Source organism: Mytilus californianus, unplaced genomic scaffold (assembly GCF_021869535.1).
Source record: "Mytilus californianus isolate M0D057914Y unplaced genomic scaffold, xbMytCali1.0.p SCAF_1, whole genome shotgun sequence".
NCBI lineage: Eukaryota > Metazoa > Mollusca > Bivalvia > Mytilida > Mytilidae > Mytilus > Mytilus californianus.
In genome coordinates this window covers 96264669-96283173 of record NW_026262581.1, presented here as the reverse complement: position 1 = coordinate 96283173, position 18505 = coordinate 96264669, and the positions used below count along the sequence as shown (strand labels likewise).

The 18505-nt window shown below is 33.0% G+C and overlaps 1 protein-coding gene across 2 annotated transcripts in view; it reads left to right on the top strand.

Annotated features, from left to right (window-relative positions):
* Positions 1-18505, top strand: part of LOC127710239 (regulator of nonsense transcripts 2-like) — an 85114-nt gene that overhangs the window by 548 nt on the left and 66061 nt on the right. For both annotated transcript variants that reach the window (XM_052216009.1, XM_052216017.1), the window contains exon 2: positions 13438-14576. In XM_052216009.1, the coding sequence (XP_052071969.1) occupies positions 13450-14576 (1127 nt within the window). In that variant the 5' untranslated portion in view covers positions 13438-13449. The remainder of the gene's footprint in view (positions 1-13437; positions 14577-18505) is intronic.

Here is an 18505-nt window from a genome sequence, read left to right as displayed (position 1 = left end):
CTACAGAATCTGCATGCACAATTTATCTGGCAGTTGGTTCAAGTTTATGATTGTTTCCAAGAAAAATGAATGTTTATATTGTGGCTTATTGCTGTCTGGTACTTTAAGCCCTCTGAGGTTTTTTATTATGTGCCGTTCGAATATATTGTCTGTTTCACAATTTGTAAATATTTTGGCTTTGATTGTTCTTTTCGGTTTTGCTGGTGTGACACAATTGTTGGCTGGCAAAGCTGGCACCAAACCCTCAACCACCTTGTATATCAGGACCAGACGGAGGCTGTGTCTTCTTTCCTCTAGTGTCTTAATTTCTAGCTGATGTCTCATGTTGGTTATGGACCCTGTTTCTCGACTTCTGTAGTTTTTCTTGATAAACCGTATGCCTCTGTTTTGTATACGTTCAAATTTGTCAATACCCCCTTTCATACATTGTATATGGGTTCCAGATGGTTGCGCTATATTCCAGTGAAGATCTTACTAGGGATGTGTATGCTGCTCTTCTGCATGAATCTGGTACGTTTCTCAAGTTCTTCCTAAGAGAGCCCAAGGTGGTGTTGGCTTTCTTTCTGATGTTGTTTATGTGGATGCTCTACATGTATTTCAGGTCATTTGATATTTGGAGTCCTAAGTATGGATTCAACTGTACTTCTTGTAGGATGTGTTTTTTTAGCGTGTAGAATTTGTCTGTATTTTTATGGATAAGACATAGCATTTTTTGGCGTTGAATCGCATCCCCCATTTGTCTGCCCCAATTTCTAGTTGTTTGAAATCTGATTGAAGTTTGTGATGGTCTTGGTCAGTTTTAATTGTTTTGTATAATAGGCAATCGTCTGCAGAAAGTCTTACTGATGATGTTACGCTGTCTGGCAGGTCATTTATGTGGCAAAGAAACAGGATTGGTCCTAAGACGGTGCCCTGATGTACCCCAGAGTCAACTGTTGTTTTGACGGATATTTCCCCTTCCACAATGGTGCACATTGATCTGGTGGTCAGGAAGTTTGATAGCCATTTGTGTGTATTTCCTTTGATTCTATATTGGTCTAGTTTGTGGAGTAATTTGTTCTGTGGTACTGTATCAAAGGCTTTGGAGAAGTCTAATATTGCTATGTCGATTTGATGTCCCTTGTCATGCTCTTGGAGGAAGTCTTTGATGGTAGTGATGAGTTGTGTTTCGCATGAGTATCCTGACCTGAATCCATGATTTTAGTTGGTTAGAATCTTGCTTTTTTCCAGATGTTTTAGGATGTGCCTACATATGATGTGTTCTAGAATTTTGCTGGTGACAGATGTTAAAGATACTGGTCTATAGTTTTCTGTGAGGTGTTTGTCTCCTTTTTTGAAGATACTTGATATATTTGCATCTCTCCAGTCTTTTGGTAGTTCACCTGTGTGAAGCGAGCATTGCATTATGATTTGCAGAATTGGTGCTAGTTGTTCAGCACATTATTTGAGTATGTGGTTTGGAATGTTGTCAGGTCCAGAGGCTTTGTTTGGATTGGTGTTTTTTAGTAGTTTTTCAAGTCCCTTTTGGTCAATCGTTATGGGTGTTATATTCTTTTTGTCATTTATTCTTGTTGTTGGTAAGTTGGTGTCTGATGTTATTGTAAAGATTGACTTGAATTGTTCTAGTAGAAGTTCAGCTTTCCCTTTACTATTGCTGATGAGGTTAGGCCCCCTTTTTAATGGTGCTATTCCTCCAGAGTCTTGGCATTTTGATTTAATGTACTTCCAAAATGTATCATTGTTGTTTAGGCCCTCAAAGATTTTTTGGTTGACATATTTATATTCTGCTTTCCTGAGTTGTTTCTTGCATTCCTTTTGGTAAGACCTGTAGTTGGACCATTTGTTTGTTTTCCTTCCTCTATGTAACAAGACAGCGCAAGAAGTACTTAATGAATTCAACTGGGTACGACTGACTAAGTATTTACTATTCAAGGGAAGCAATCCTATCACAAGTATATATGTCATGAAATACAAGTTTCTTCATATAAACATAAGTTCCAAGTGGAAGAAATATTCTGTAATATTATTTCCACTGGAACATGGATTACAGTAACGGAATAAAGGGTACAGAAAATTTGTTCCAACAGGAACAGAGGTTATGGCATTGTTTACATTGTATATCTAAGTTTCCAGGAGAACTTCTGTTAGGCGGAACAAATATATGTTGACATATAGAGTCCTCACTTGACGCTAGGGGGAAGAAACAGCAGATACAATGTAATACACCTTCTATGATTCCTGACTTTAATCTAATTTTTTCGAAAACACTAAAAATAACATTGACAAAGTGCTGTTTACAGTTGGTTTAGGAAGATAGTTTGCTAGTAGCAGTTAGTAATCATAAAAAATCTGATGGATAACTGGATACCCCATAAGAGAAGAAGAAGAAGATAAAACGTGTATGTGTAAAGGGAGAACATAAAAAATTAGGAAATTACATAGGATATTTTGATACATCAGGGCCTAATCTAGGATTTTGAAGAGGGAGAAGTGACTTCTCCTTCCATGAGAGAGAAGGGAGAAGTGGTCAACTTCTTGGAGAAGTGAGATTCCATTACCGTTTCGGTTGCATCGTGTTTTCAAGCTTATCACTAAGGAAATTGTTTTATATTCAATAAAAGATGTACTTGCAGTTTTTTCATATGTTATTGTACACAATGTATATATAGAAAGTTCTTAATAAAAAGGTTTAGACAATATATAGTTGTTATTTATTTATTGATACCATAAGGTGTTCTAAATAAAATTTGTTAATTGGGACATGAGGGAGTAGCCTAGTAATATTATCATGATTATGATGCATTAAATTCATGTGCATCTGCCTCAATTTATTTTTAAAACTCCAGAAAAATATAATGAATTTCACATGACTGGGAATTTAATTTATATCACCACTTGTCATTGTTTTGTAAAACATTATTGAATGTCCAGAACATTTATGTTAGTTGTAGTAAATTGAGATTATCGTTAAAGATTGTAAGTCTATAAATGAAAATATCTTTCAATCTCAAGTTAATTATCGGATAAAGAGCTAATTTCTATCATTTTTTAAAAATATCATCCATATCAAAGAAGTGGTCATGAGAAAAAATCCACTGCTGATCACAATCTGGTCGAGCGTTGTACGTTTGCAATCACATTATCAATCAGCTGTCTTTCTACCTTTTATATTTCAATTTTTATTCAATGAATATAATAAATCTACCGTTAATTCCCACCCTTTACCTATACCTACCGAATAGTAAAATTGATCGACTTTTGTAGGTAATAAAAATAAAACAAATCAGCTGAGTGATTACGCAACATCCTCAGATGAAAATCATCGTAAAACGATAACTTAAACAGACGGTCAGTTTTCCGTTTGAACAGTTTTGAAAGTTATATCCGAGGATGTTCAAAGTTGCCGTTGTATTTATTTAATTTGATCGTTTACAGTATTAGTCCTGGGTCGTTTCGAAAATCACGATTTTCCTTGTCATCCCATTTTTTTTTACCTGTGAGACTTGTCAATCACAAGTTGTCTCCCTTTTACCGATTTTGATAGCGATTTGACTTCGCTATGAAGTCAGTCGGCCGGCGAGATTTAGCGATTTTCAAAATTCTTTGGCGACTTAAATCGTCATTTCGCCAGCAAGATTATGGCCTGATACATGATGTCTTGGTTGTTGACTGTTCAAGAGTGTTCCATTCCATACATATATTTGAAACCTTTGAACTCTGTACAATCAGTCATGGGTAATACCTATACAAGTGTTTTTTTTATGTCCCCGCCGAAGCAGAGGGGGCATTAAGTTTTACCCTTGCCCGTACGTCCGTACATCCCAAAATTGGTTTCCGTTCTCTAACTAAAGTTTGCCTCAACCAAATGTTATCAAACTTATACACAATGCTTATTACCACAAAAGACAGATCAAGTTTGAATTTTGGTGGTGTCACTTTAACCGTTCTAGAGTTATGCCCTTTATGATTGGAAAAATTGCTAAATTTTTCATTTCTGTTCTAAAAATATCAATGTCATTATTCAAGTAATTTTTAGAATTGGAGTTATCTTCCTTTGTCCATGATTATAGTAGAATCAACTACAATCAATGCTTTACACAATGCAATGTTTAATTTTGCCTTCCACTGATATAAACAGATCAAGTTGAATTTGGGTAGTGTCACTTTAACCATTATTGAGTTATGCCCCTTTATAAATCGAAAAATTGCAAAATTTTTAGTTTCCATTCTGTAACTTAAGTTTGCCCCAACCAAACATTATAAAACCTATACACAATACTCATTACCACAAAACTAAGATCAAGTACAAATTTTTTGTTTCCGTTCTCTAACTTAAGTTTGCCTCAACTAAATGTTATGAAACTTATACACAATGCTTATTACTACATAATACAGTTTAAGTACGAAATTCGGTGGCGTCACTTTTACCATTCTTGAGTTATGCCCCTTTATAAACATAAAAGTTGCTGAATTTTTCTTTTCTGTTCTCTAACTTTAGTTTGTCTCAACCAAATGTAATAAAACTTATACACAATGCTTATTACCACAAAACTCAGATCAAGATCAAATTTGGGTAGCGTCACTTTTACTATTCTTCGGTTATGTCCCTTTACAGTGGTCTCGTTAGCCCAAAATAGAAGGGCACCGCACCCTGGGTTCCTTCATCCGCGCCCTTCTGCCCTGACGCCTTTTTCCCAAAAACCCTTGTGCCGTTTTGGTAAAATTGCCTTTTGTTTCATCGATTTCTTATCACAAAGTTAAATTACATATATGACACCAGGTGATTGCCCCCAGGTTAATCATGTCATTACAATCAATTTCAGTGGATAAGACTTCAAAGGTGTTAATAACTAGGTAATTTAATTAAGACAATGTACCTTTTTGTCATAAATTTGATGAATGTGTCAGCGAGTGTTTTTAGCTTGGTTCGGCATTTTCGATCTCCAAGAAGAGTAAATAAATGAAGACTTTCATGACTTTAGAATAGAATTTAAGTCATCAAAATACAACTATGCCTTCACAGAAACGCTGTCCATCTCAACTTGTGAGCGACAAGCAAACAGTAAACGTGTTAGAAATTAATTTTGGAGTTACTTCCCCTGTTTTAGCTTATTACAAATTTGTGCTCCTAAAATATTATCTAGTATTAAAAATAGGAATAAATAACCAATTGAATACAAAATTATTTAAGAATGTTACCTTAAGGATATTAACTGTCTTTGAACATACCAAAAAAAATATATTGCAATTTATTTTTGATAATCATACTTTTAGCAATCCATGTTCTATACATTGTCAATTAAGAAATTTATCAGTTCAATTGTTATGATGATGTTAAGCTGCAATCCTACAAAAATGGGTAGTGTTAAGTTAAACTATCATGACATCAACTTAAGGAAGCTTTAATAAATAATTCCTTAACACAAACAATGAAAAAAAGTGTTGAAATAAGACAACTCTGTCACATGTATGCTAAACTATGAGATGTTTAGTGTATGTTTTTTTTTTTTGGAAAAGGGGAGGGGGAGAATAGTAAGTTAATTTGCCTCTATTGGTTTATAGTGATGTGATGTGTGAATGTGTATTGACATGTTTTATGAACATGTCGTATGAATTACATTTTCTAATGCAAATTTTATAAAATAAATAATCAAAACAACAACTTATGCATCTTTATAAACAACATATATACAGTAAAAAAAAGAATGTGAACTCGTGATACAAACAGAAACGTAGACAAAAGAAATGAGCAGTGCCTTTTCCTTTCATAAAAAAGTGCCCTGCCCTCCACTGGCACCCTGCCCCTTTTGATTTCTAGCTGGAGCACTGCTTTATAACTATATGATATGCAAGCGGGGGCATCATCTGTGTCCACATGTGGAAACAATCCACATTTATTTTTATTTACTGGTACTAATAAATTATTTTTAGGGGTAAAGTATTATTATAAATCCCTTAAACATATAAATTTTTTACTTGTATAAGTAAAAGAAGTAATATTTTGTTCCAGTTTTGAATTTCTCTTTACTGCATTGCTCTATTTGAGTCTTTTAGTTGTCTTTAGTTAATAGTTGTCTTGGCTTTAAAAAAAAAAAAATTTCATGGACAATGAAAATCTCATTTGTCTTTCACCTTAAATATATTGCTCAAAAACAATTTACCTTAAAATTAAAAACCAATTGTTCAGAGAACAATTGAAAGTCTTTCCACTAGTACGGATCTGTTTGAATATGAAATATTAAAATTTGGTTTTAAATGTCAAATGACAACTTATTGTACGCTGATTCCAAAAATATATGGTTTCTATACAAAAAGATATAAATAAGGGAGATAACTTTTTACTTCCGGTTTGAAAAATGTCAATTTTGGTATTGTTTGATAGTTTACTTGACACTGATTACAAAAATATGTGGTTCTATATACTTTTACATTTATTTAATACAAAAAATAGCTACTTCCGGTTTACAAAAGGTCACTTCCGGTTGGCTTTTTCAAGTTTAATTGGCTTGCAACCTAATGCAAAAAGTCCCATGGCTTTATCATGTATACATATGAGGTAAAAGCAAAGGTCAAAATCTAGAACGTTAAATTTACCTATGACCTTGAGCTCAATTTCAAGGTCATAAACCAAGGACCTCAAATCAAAAGACCCTAGGTCTTAATTATATATGATAAATGAGTTATATCACCATACGTGTAATTTTAAATATAATAGGGGAGAAAACTCCCATTAAATGTCTCTGTACCCTTTCAACTCAAATTTACCTGTTACGTCTTTCGCAACTAATAATTCTATAAAATATTTTGTGGATATCTTATTAGATTTCTGAAAATTAGTGAAAACAAACCAAAATCAAAATTTTGAACATGACCTTGACCTTTGACCTTGACCTCATTTTCATTTTTATGGACCAAGGACCTCAAATCAAAAGACCCTAGGCCTCTACAAAAATGTATCACTTATGGTTTTCCAGTTAAAAATACATTTCACTTATATCAAATACAAAAGGGGAAATAACTCTCATATGGAATCTCTATACGGCTTTGGTCAAAATAAAACAGAACATCCTGAGGATATAACAAGCAATTTGGAAAAATAAATTTGTCGATTTCTTATGCGGTTGCGAAGCCTTAGAGATAACAAGAAAAACAGTGTTGAGGGAGATAACTCTTATATGGGAAAGTATTCAGTTAAGCGGTGTCAGTTTCAAAAGCGTATAAACTGTTCGATATTATATTCCAAACATCTAAGCGACATCTTGCGAAACTATAAACAGCGAAGGAAAAAAATTAGGCGGAAGAAAAAAAAAAAAAAAAAAATAATAATCAGAAGAAAACCAATAGGTATATATAAATATAAATATTGCTCAAAAACAAGACTCCGGGGAAATTTTTTTTGAAGGCCTTGCACAGTTACTTAACATCTGTGAGAAGTAGATTTCTTTGTTTAGTTCTCATGGTTCTTGAGATAAAAGGTTGAACTCCAATTAAAAAATATTAGAAGACTAGAAAAAAATGTTGATAGGCATGTTTTAAGTTACTTATATAAGTAAATTTTTGGAGAAGATTAAGGGGAGCTTATTCAAACCTTGAAAAGAAAATCAAAATCTTACAAATTCAATTATACAAGTAAATTATACTTACATCTTCAAGTAAACAAAAATGACTTGTGTAAGTATTACCCCTGACTGACAATAGTATGATCGGAAGTTGTACATAAACATGTAGCACCTAAAAACATGACACACTTGTCACTATTTTTTTTCAATCACTGTATATATTTTCGATTTACATGTGCTCATGTGCTATTCATACTTCCGGTTAATGCCAAGAACACAACTTTCCTAATTGTATTTTTATACGCCCGTTTACGGGACGTATTATGGTATACCGCTGACCGTCTGTCCGTCCGTCTGTCAGCCGTCAATATGTCGGACATTACTTCAAAAATGCTTTAACCAATATGCATGAAACTTTGGTGAATTGTTTATATCTATTGACGTGAGCTCCCTTTAGTTTTTTATTAATTTCAGATTTACCATTTCTGAGTTTTGGGGTTTTATTTATTAAAAAAGGGGGGATTTTCCAGTTTTCGGACAATAACTCAAAAACAATTTCACCAATTTGCATGAAACTTTTGTGAATTGTTCATATCTATTGACGTGAGCTCCCTTTCGTTTTATATAAATTTCTGATTTAGCATTTCCAAGTTTTTGGGTTTTATTCATTAAAAAAGGGGGGATTTTCCAGTTTTCGGACAATAACTCAAAAAAAATTTCACCAATTTGCATGAAACTTTTGTGAATTGTTCACATCTATTGACGTGAGCCTTCTTTCATTTTTTATAAATTTTGGATTTACCGTTTTTGAGTTTTGGGGTTTTATTCATTAAAAAAGGGGGGATTTTCCAGTTTTCAGACAATAACTTAAAAACAATTTCACCAATTTGCAAGAAATTTTGGTGAATTGTTTATTTCTATCGACATGAGCTCCCTTTTGATTTTTATAAATTTCAGAATATATATTTATGGGGTTTTATTCATTACAAAAAGGGGGATTTTCCAGTTTTCGGACAATAACTCAAAAATGCTTTCAGCATTTTTTATGAGACTTCGGTAAATTGTTTATATCTATTTTTGTAAGCTCCCTTTTTATAAATTTTCAATTTTACATTTCAGAGTTATAAGATTTTATTTGTTTATAGTCTGACAACAGATTTACTAAGTATTGCGCAACAGCACAATGTATTGCACAACAGCAAGAAATCTTTCATATAACCAATTTCAACTTCTTTGACTACATTTATTCAGAAACCTATAATATATCAAATATTGAATTACAATCCAAATTCAGACCTGTATCAAGCTTGAATATTGTGTCCATTTTTACCCCAACTGTTCAGGGTTGGACCTCTGCGGGCGTATCCAGCTGCGCTCAGCGAAGCAGTTTATTTGTTTTGTGATTTTGATTTATTTTAACACATGCGATGTGTTCTAGAATCATTTACAAGCATTTTCAACTTCTACATGATGATGAAAAATGGAATGTTCCATGAAAATACAGCAAACAATCACACACGATTTGAAATTACCAGAAAGGGTTTTTTCCTAAATTCTCGTTGCGAAAAAGAAGATGCGGACTTTACCTTTTATACTTTTTAGTACAGAGCATATGAGTTTTATTTCTAAAAGCAAAATTTTATCAGTCCTAGGGAACCAGCTATTCCCTTTTGGGATTGAGAGTCTAGTCTCAGTCCCTGAAACAAATCCCTGCTTTCAGTTTCTGTCTTTTTGGCTCTCATGATACAGTACGACCTAGGACATACTCAGTCCAGATTATTAGACGATAAAAATTTGAAATGTCTGACATATGTTGTTACAATGTCAGTCCAATTGTCTGACGCAAGGAAATTAATGTTTTAATAAATTTATAGCAGGTTCCTGACCAGGGACAAGCAAATACAGAAAATGACTGGGTTTAAAATGTCAACAAGTGCTTAAAACACAACCCCTGACCAGGGACAATTGTGTTACATCACAACATAAGAACAAACATAAAATAAATCAGTTGAGGAAGGATTTTGAACCCCTTTCAAATATGATAATTTTAACAGTTTATGATTGATTGTTGGGTTAGTGTTGCTCAAATTTAAGTTTCCAAGGAGACTAATGTGTTAATACCTGCTTACTTTCAAAATCTACATTGGATATATTTACTAGCACTTTTCAAAAAATGAAACAAAAAACAAGTAACTGTGAACAACTATACCAACTCATGATTGATTGATTGATGTTGGTGTTAAACCCCACTTTCAGCACACTTTACTTAAATCATATTGGCCCGTTTTTATTGACAAAGGAAGCCAGAATACCTAAAGGGAATAACAACCTTAGACAGAAAAACTTTCAAGTGAATCCTAATCAATTCCTGGTATATTTGCTTCCCTCTAGTTGAACACGCTGAGATGCAATGCATGGAATTATAGAAAATTTAATTTGAATCATCAACAATATTAGGAGATTGTTATGTTTAGTTTATCTCTTTTGGTGGAGACATGAGTTTGTATTTCATTTTTGGAAGAACAAAATATGTTGAAAGCAACAATGGCACATGCATGTAGCAGGCTGTGTTGGTATGGTCTGCTTTCATTGTAATTCAAGTTATTTGCAATTCACCCCAAATTACAAGTGTACACATTGGATGGTCTTAGATTAACAGGAGTCATTGTTTTTAAAATTCACCCTGAATGTAATCTATGGACACTGTTTGAAATTGAATCCATAAATTAACACCTTTTGAGAGAGAATGGTCATGTTTTTACAACAATTACCTGTTTGACCTTTTTATGACCTTGAGGCTTACGATAGAACAATATGGAAATACATTTACATATAAAAATAAGAAGATTTGGCATGTACACTTTGGGGAAATTAATCAATATTGTATCATATAAATTAGAAAGAAACTGTTTATTTATACAATAAAAAAGTAAATATATTTAACAATGGAAATGAGAATCTTGTACATTTTGTTTAAAAATTAGTTAGAAAATAATGTCACTTTTTTTTTTACCTCAGTGGTCTTTTGGTCTAGTAATTTTTCAAGCATTACTGGTCCAGTCAGTGTTTTAGCAGTCTTTATACGATCGCAAAAAATTTTGCGGTCGTATATTGGTATCACGTCGTAGTCATCGTCAGCGTCATCCAAAGACAGTTGGTTTCCCGACAATAACTTTAGTATAATTAAATAGAAATCTATGAAATTTAAACACAAGGTTTATAACCACAAAAGGAAAGTTGGGATTGATTTTGGGGGTTATGGTCCTCATAGTTTAGGAATTAGGGGCCAAAAAGGGGCCCAAATAAGCATTTTTCTAGTTTCCAGACAATAACTTGTGGAACAGTGTATGGATCTCTCTGAAATTATACCACAAGTTTCCATACCACAAAGGGATGGTTAGGATTGGCTTTGGGGGTTATGGCTCAAACCGTTCAGGAATTAGGGGCAAAAAAGGGGGAAAAACAAGGGTTTCTTGGTTAATGGACAATTACTTAAGACAATTTAAAAGCAGTGTAAGGGAGGTAATCCAAACACAACGTTTAGATTACCTCCCTTACACTGCTTTTAAATTATGTTTAAAGAAATGTTGTATTGTCTTGAGATGATTAGCTGTCAATTTATTTTTAGAAGTTACTATTATTAATAAGGAATATTAATTTTCAATACGCAACAGCATAGTGTATTGCACAAAAGCGAAAAAAAAGGTGGGTTATTTTGTTGGGGGAGGGGGGGTTAATTGGCAACAGCAAAGTGTATTGCACAAAAGCAAAAAATTGAATATAAATTCAAATCATATAACCAATTCTAAGTTCTTTGACTATAGTTATTCTGTGTCGGAAACCTATTATGTGTCAAATATTTAAGTACAATCCAAATTCAGACCTGTATCAAGTGCGAATATTGTGTCCATTTTTGCCCCAACTGTTCAGGGTTGGACCTCTGCGGTCATATCCAGCTGCGCTCGGCGAAGCAATTTATTTACATTTAATATGAGTATTACAAAATTCTTGTATCTACACTGGTCATTTGATGACATTTTACTGGACCAAACCATTTATTACTGGACATTGCCAAATGTCTGACAGACCTTGGGAATGACTGGTTTGGTATATTTCTTTAGCATATAGTCAGTAGTCACTGATCACATTTTGTTGATCTAAATTGACCAATAAATAACATAATAGGTCAATTTATTAATTCCATTTAAAATGATATTTCAAATTCATATTAATAATAACAAAAATATTAATAATTTATTTCTATATTAAGGTAGATCGGGTGTCTTTTTCTGAGCATCTTTATTGGGCATGTTGCACAAATCCATTTAAAAAAAAAAATTTACCAAGTATTATTCAATATACAACAGAAACATCTGCTTGAAATTTAAATATTAAACTATCATAAAATTTAGTGTCGTTAAGTGTACTTAAAAGTTTCCCCTGTATAACCCATATAAAAGAACTGTGATTTCATCGTATTTTAATGGGAAAAACAAGGTCTATGACCCCCATTTTTTTACGACCGCAAAAAATTTTGCGGCCGTATATTGGTATCATGTCGTCGTCAGAAGCCATTTGGTTTCAGGACAATAACTTTTGTATTATTAAATAGAAATCTATGAAATTAAACATAAGGTTTATAACCACAAAAGGAAGGTTGGGATTGATTTTGGGGGTTATGGTCTCAACAGTTTAGGAATTAGGGGCCAAAAAGGGGCCCAAATAAGCATTTTTCTAGTTTCCAGACAATAACTTGTGGAACAGTGTATGGATCTCTCTGAAATTATACCACAAGTTTCCATACCACAAAGGGATGGTTACGATTGGCTTTTGGGGGGTTATGGCTCAAACCGTTTAGGAATTAGGGGCAAAAAAATGAGAAAAAACAAGGGTGTCCTGGTTAATGGACAATTACTTAAGTACAAATTACAGTTTAAGGGACCCTTTACACTGCTTTTAAATTATGTAAAAAGAATTTTTGTATTGTCTTGAGGTGATTAGCTGTCAATTCATTTTTAGAAGTTACTATTTTAATAATTTTAAAAATGCTGATTAAGGTAAATTAATTTTAGCTTTGATTATGTATGTCATTTTCTATTTTAAGACTTTTATGATGTATTTAAATGGGTTATTATGGTTGCAAAAAATTGGGGGGGATGGGGGGACAATTTTTTCTCCTCAAGATTTCAGAAATCAAAAAAAAAATCCTTCAAATTTTTTTTTTTTTTTAAAAGGGGGGGGGAGGTCAATTCGCAACAGAATAGTGTATTGCACAAAAGCAAAAAATTGAATATAAATTCAAATCATATAACCAATTCTAAGTTCTTTGACTACAGTTATTCTGTGTTAGAAACCTATTATGTGTCAAATATTGAATTACAATCCAAATTCAGACCTGTATCAAGCATGAATATTGTGTCCATTTTTGCCCCAACTGTTCAGGGTTGGACCTCTGCGGTCGTATCCAGCTGCGCTCGGCGAAGCAATTTATTTTGTATTGAAATTTGAAAGAACATTGACCAAGAAGCCTTTTATAGAAGTTTAAAAAAATGTATCATTGAACATTTAGACACCCCAGCTACCTTTAAAGATGAATAAAACAGTTTTGTATAAGGATTCAGCTTCCCTGAAGCTTCATAATGATTAAAAGCAAAACAATTTTTTTCTCTCTCACTTAGACTTGTTTCTATTTTCAAGTTGAGTAATATAAGGGCTTCTCAGGCATATAGTTTTTCCATGTCTGCCATTATTGAAGTGATCTTTTGTTTGTGAATTTTATGCTAGAATTTAAGATTGTTTTACATTTTTTGTATTACAGTCCTTTAACTTCTTATTCTGGGGTTTGTGTTATCATACTAAATTGTCACTTGTTTTTCAGATGTAGCAGAAGATGAGTGATAGTGAAAATATAGGAAGTTCAGTGGATGGTGTATTGGAAGATCAGACAAACAATGCCAGGGATGATCATTCAGAAGAACCAAATCATTCTACAGATTTACCAGAGAAATCAGACGAAATTTCATTAAGTCAAAATATTTCTGAAGCAGAGGCTGTTTGTATAAAAAATGATGAGGTATCAGAGGAGATTCATGACAAAACTGACACTTCTCAGGTTTCAGAGAAATTGAATATTGAAGAGGGTGATGGGGTAAGTGTTGATGTTTTGACAAAAGATAAGTCAGATGATGTTAATGATGAAAGTACTGAGACTTTACCAGAAGACTTTACAGGTTATGCTCAAACAGAAAATATTGAAAATAACATAGAAAAAGATGAACCTGAAACAGCTGCAGGAACTACAGTAGATCAAAATATGTGTGATATTGAAAGCCTTTCAGAAGAAACTGACAAAATCAATCTGGTTGATTCAGCTGTTAGTGGAGAAATCACAAGTAACATATGTGATGATGGTATTGAATCAGAAGGAAAGGTTGAGAAAGAAGTGCCATCTGAAACAAGTAATACAAAACAAAGTGAGGAAGTGCCAATTAAAACAAGTAATACAAAGCCAAGTCAAGACATCACTCCCAAAACAACTGAAACAGATGAGAAGAAAGAGATAATAAAAGAAAAGGCTGAAATAAAAGATGAAAAGACAGCAAAGAAATATGAATCATTAAAAAAGTCATCTTACGATGATTCTTTAAGTAAAAAATTTGAAAAGAAAGAAAACAAAAGTGTATCTAAGAAACCTGATGAGTATTCATACACTAGAGAATCACCATCCCGAAGTCAGCCAAGTAAACAGGACGGTCTACGGAGTAAGACAGACAGCCGTAGTAGTACTGGTGGAAGGGGGGATGGTAGAGGTTACAAAAAAGAGGAAGAAAGATATGACCAGAGGAAGAAAATTAGTGATGATAGAGGAAAACGTTCTGAAGAAAAAGATTCCAAAAGATATTCAGACAGACGAGAGCGGGAAAGAAACAACAGGGATGATAAAGCTAAGAGATTTGAAGATGAAAGAAGGAGAGATGACAGAAATGGGAAAAGAGGGAGTGGTGATTCTAAGACGAAGTATGTGTATAAATATTAAAATACATAATTCAAATTGTATAAATTTATCCGACTTTTTATTGTAAAACATAAAAAAAATTACAAATGTACATGTAAAGTCACAACTTGTGCAATTAATAGAGAGTGATTTGAGAAAATTTTAATCAAAAAGGAGATTTTTTGGCTTGTAAGAATATCCTCCTGCAAGTTTTTCTGCAGGGACATTTTACTGACTTTTGCCTTCCAATTTATTCTTGCAATAATTTTAATATGCATACACTGTTTAATATTAAGATAGAAGGAATGTTTGTCATTTTTTATACGACCGCAAAAATTAAAAATTTTTTGGTCGTATATTGGTATGACGTTGGCGTCGTCGTCGTCGTCGTCGTCGTCCGGCGTCGTCCAGCGTCGTCCGAAGACACATTGGTTTTCGCACTCTAACTTAAGTTTAAGTGAATGGATCTCCATGAAATTTCACCATAAGGTTCAATACCACGAAAGGAAGGTTGGGATTGATTTTGGGGGTTATGGTACCAACAGTTAAGGAATTAAGGGCCAAAAAGGGGCCAAAAATAAGCATTTTTGTAACTTTCAGACAATAACTTGTGTGTAAGTGTATGGATCTCTCTGACATTGTACCACAAGGTTCCATATCACAAAGGGAAGGCTGTAATTGATTTTGGGGGTAATTGCCTCAAAATTTTAGGAATTGGGGGCCAAAAAAGGGGCAAAAAACAAGCATTTTTCTAGTTTCATGACAATAACTTGTGTGTAAGTGTTTGGATATTTCTGAAATTGTACTACAAGGTTCCATATCACAAAGGGAAAGCTGGAATTGAGTTTGGGGGTAATTGCCCGAAACGTTTAGGAATTGGGGGCCAAAAAGGGGCCAAAAATAAGCATTTTTCTAGTTTCCAGACAATAACTTGTGTTCAAGTGTATGGATCTCTCTGAAATTGTACTGCAAGGTACCATACCACAAAGGGAAGGCTGGGATTGAGTTTGGGGGTGATGAATCATAAGGGGGTTCAAAAAATTTGGGGGGGGGATTTTTTTTTTTTTTTTTTTTTTTTTTTCCTTTTTTTTTTCTTTTAAAATTTTCCATTTTAAGTTGGTTATTTCTGATTTATATTTAAAAGCAAATAATAATGATATGGTAGGAGATACACACCAAACAGGATATGTAAATTATTATATAATAAGTATTGTGCAATAGCAAGAAATTTTCAATTGCACAGTATTGCACAATAGCAAGAAATCTTCAATTGCACAGTATTGCGCAATAGCAAGAAATCTTCAATTGCACAATATTGCGCAATAGCAAGAAATTGTCAATTGTACAGTATTGCGCAATAGCAAGAAATATTCAATTGCACAGTATTGTGCAAAAGAAGATACTTCGTATAAATTGCTTATTTCTTGATCAATTTCAATGGGGTTTTATTCTTGAATTCTTGGGGTTCTTTAATATGCTGAATCTAACCGTGTATTAAGTTTTTGGATTTTGGGCCCCGTTTTTAAATTGGTCCACATTGAGGCCCAAAGGGTCCAAAATTTTAACTTTGTTTGATTTCATCAAAAATTGAATTATTGGGGTTCTTTGATATGCCGAATCTAACCGTGTATTTAGATTTTTAATTTTGGGTCCCGTTTTTTAAATTGGTCGACATTAAGGTCCAAAGGGTCCAAAATTAAACTTAGTTTGATTTTAACAAAAATTGAATTCTTGGGGTTCTTTGATATGCTGAATCTAAACATGTGTTTAGATTTTTGATTATGGGCCCAGTTTTCAAGTTGGTCCAAGTTGGGTCCAAAATTAAACTTTGTTTGATTTCAACAAAAATTGAATATATGGGGTTCTTTGATATGCTGAATCTAAACATGTATTTAGATTTTAGATTTTTGGCCCAGTTTTCAAGTTGGTCCAAATTGGGGTCCAAAATTAAACTTTGTTTGATTTCAACAAAAATTGAATTTATGGGGTTCTTTGATATGCTGAATCTTACCATGTATTTAGATTTTTTATTTGTGGGCCCGCTATCAAATTGGTTCATATTGAGGTCAAAAGGGTCCAAAATTAAACTTTGTTTGATTTCATCAAAAATTGAATTATTGGGGTTCTTTGATATGCCAAATCTAACCGTGTATTTAGATTTTTAATTTTGGGTCCTGTTTTTTAAATTGGTCTACATTAAGGTCTAAAGGGTCCAAAATTAAACTTAGTTTGATTTTAACAAAAATTGAATTTTTGGGGTTCTTTGATATGCTGAATCTAAACATGTGTTTAGATTTTTGATTATGGGACCAGTTTTCAAGTTGGTCCAAGTTGGGGTCCAAAATTAAACTTTGTTTGATTTCAACAAAAATTGAATATATGGGGTTCTTTGATATGCTGAATCTAAACATGTATTCAGATTTTAGATTTTTGGCCCAGTTTTCAAGTTGGTCCAAATTGGGGTCCAAAATTAAACTTTGTTTGATTTCAACAAAAATTGAATATATGGGGTTCTTTGATATGCTGAATCTTACCATGTATTTAGATTTTTTATTTGTGGGCCCGCTATCAAATTGGTTCATATTGAGGTCAAAAGGGTCCAAAATTAAACTTTGTTTGATTTCATCAAAAATTGAATTATTGGGGTTCTTTGATATGCCAAATCTAACCGTGTATTTAGATTTTTAATTTTGGGTCCCGTTTTTTAAATTGGTCTACATTAAGGTCCAAAGGGTCCAAAATTAGACTTAGTTTGATTTTAACAAAAATTGAATTTTTGGGGTTCTTTGATATGCTGAATCTAAACATGTGTTTAGATTTTTCATTATGGGACCAGTTTTCAAGTTGGTCCAAGTTGGGGTCCAAAATTAAACTTTGTTTGATTTCAACAAAAATTGAATATATGGGGTTCTTTGATATGCTGAATCTAAACATGTATTCAGATTTTAGATTTTTGGCCCAGTTTTCAAGTTGGTCCAAATTGGGGTCCAAAATTAAACTTTGTTTGATTTCAACAAAAATTGAATATATGGGGTTCTTTGATATGCTGAATCTTACCATGTATTTAGATTTTTTATTTGTGGGCCCGCTATCAAATTGGTTCATATTGAGGTCAAAAGGGTCCAAAATTAAACTTTGTTTGATTTCATCAAAAATTTAATTATTGGGGTTCTTTGATATGCCAAATCTAACCGTGTTTTTAGATTTTTAATTTTGGGTCCCGTTTTTATACGCCCGTTTACGGGACGTATTATGGTATACCTCTGTCCGTCAGTCCGTCTGTCCGTCTGTCCGTCCGTCTGTCCGTCGTCAACATGTCGGACATTAACTCAAAATTGCTTAAACCAATTTGCATAAAACTTTGGTGAATTGTTTATATCTATTGACGTGAGCTCCCTTTCGTTTTTTATAAAATTTAGATTTTACGTTTCCGAGTTATGGGGTTTTATTCATTAAAAAAAGGGGGATTTTCCAGTTTTCGGACAATAAGTCAAGAATGCTTTCACCAACTTGCAAGAAATTGTGGTGAATTGTTTATATTTATTGACATGAGCTCCCTTTTGATTTTTATAAATTTTAGATTTTACGTTTCCGAGTTACGGGGTTTTATTCATAAAAAAAGGGGGGACTTTCCAGTTATCAGACAAAAACTCACAAATGCTTTCAGCAATTCTTATGAAACTTTGGTGAATTGTTTGTATGTATTGATGTAAGCTCCCTTTAGAATTTTATAAATTTTACATTTTACATTTCTGAGTTATGGGGTTTTATTCATTAAAAAGGGGTGATTTTCCAGTTTTCTGACAATAACTCAAAAATGCTGTCACCAATTCTCATGAAACTTTGGTGAATTGTTTATATCTATTGATGTAAGCTCCCTTTTTATTTTCATAAATTTCTAATATGACATTGAGAATTAATTATACTTTATTTGTTTATAGTCTGACAACAG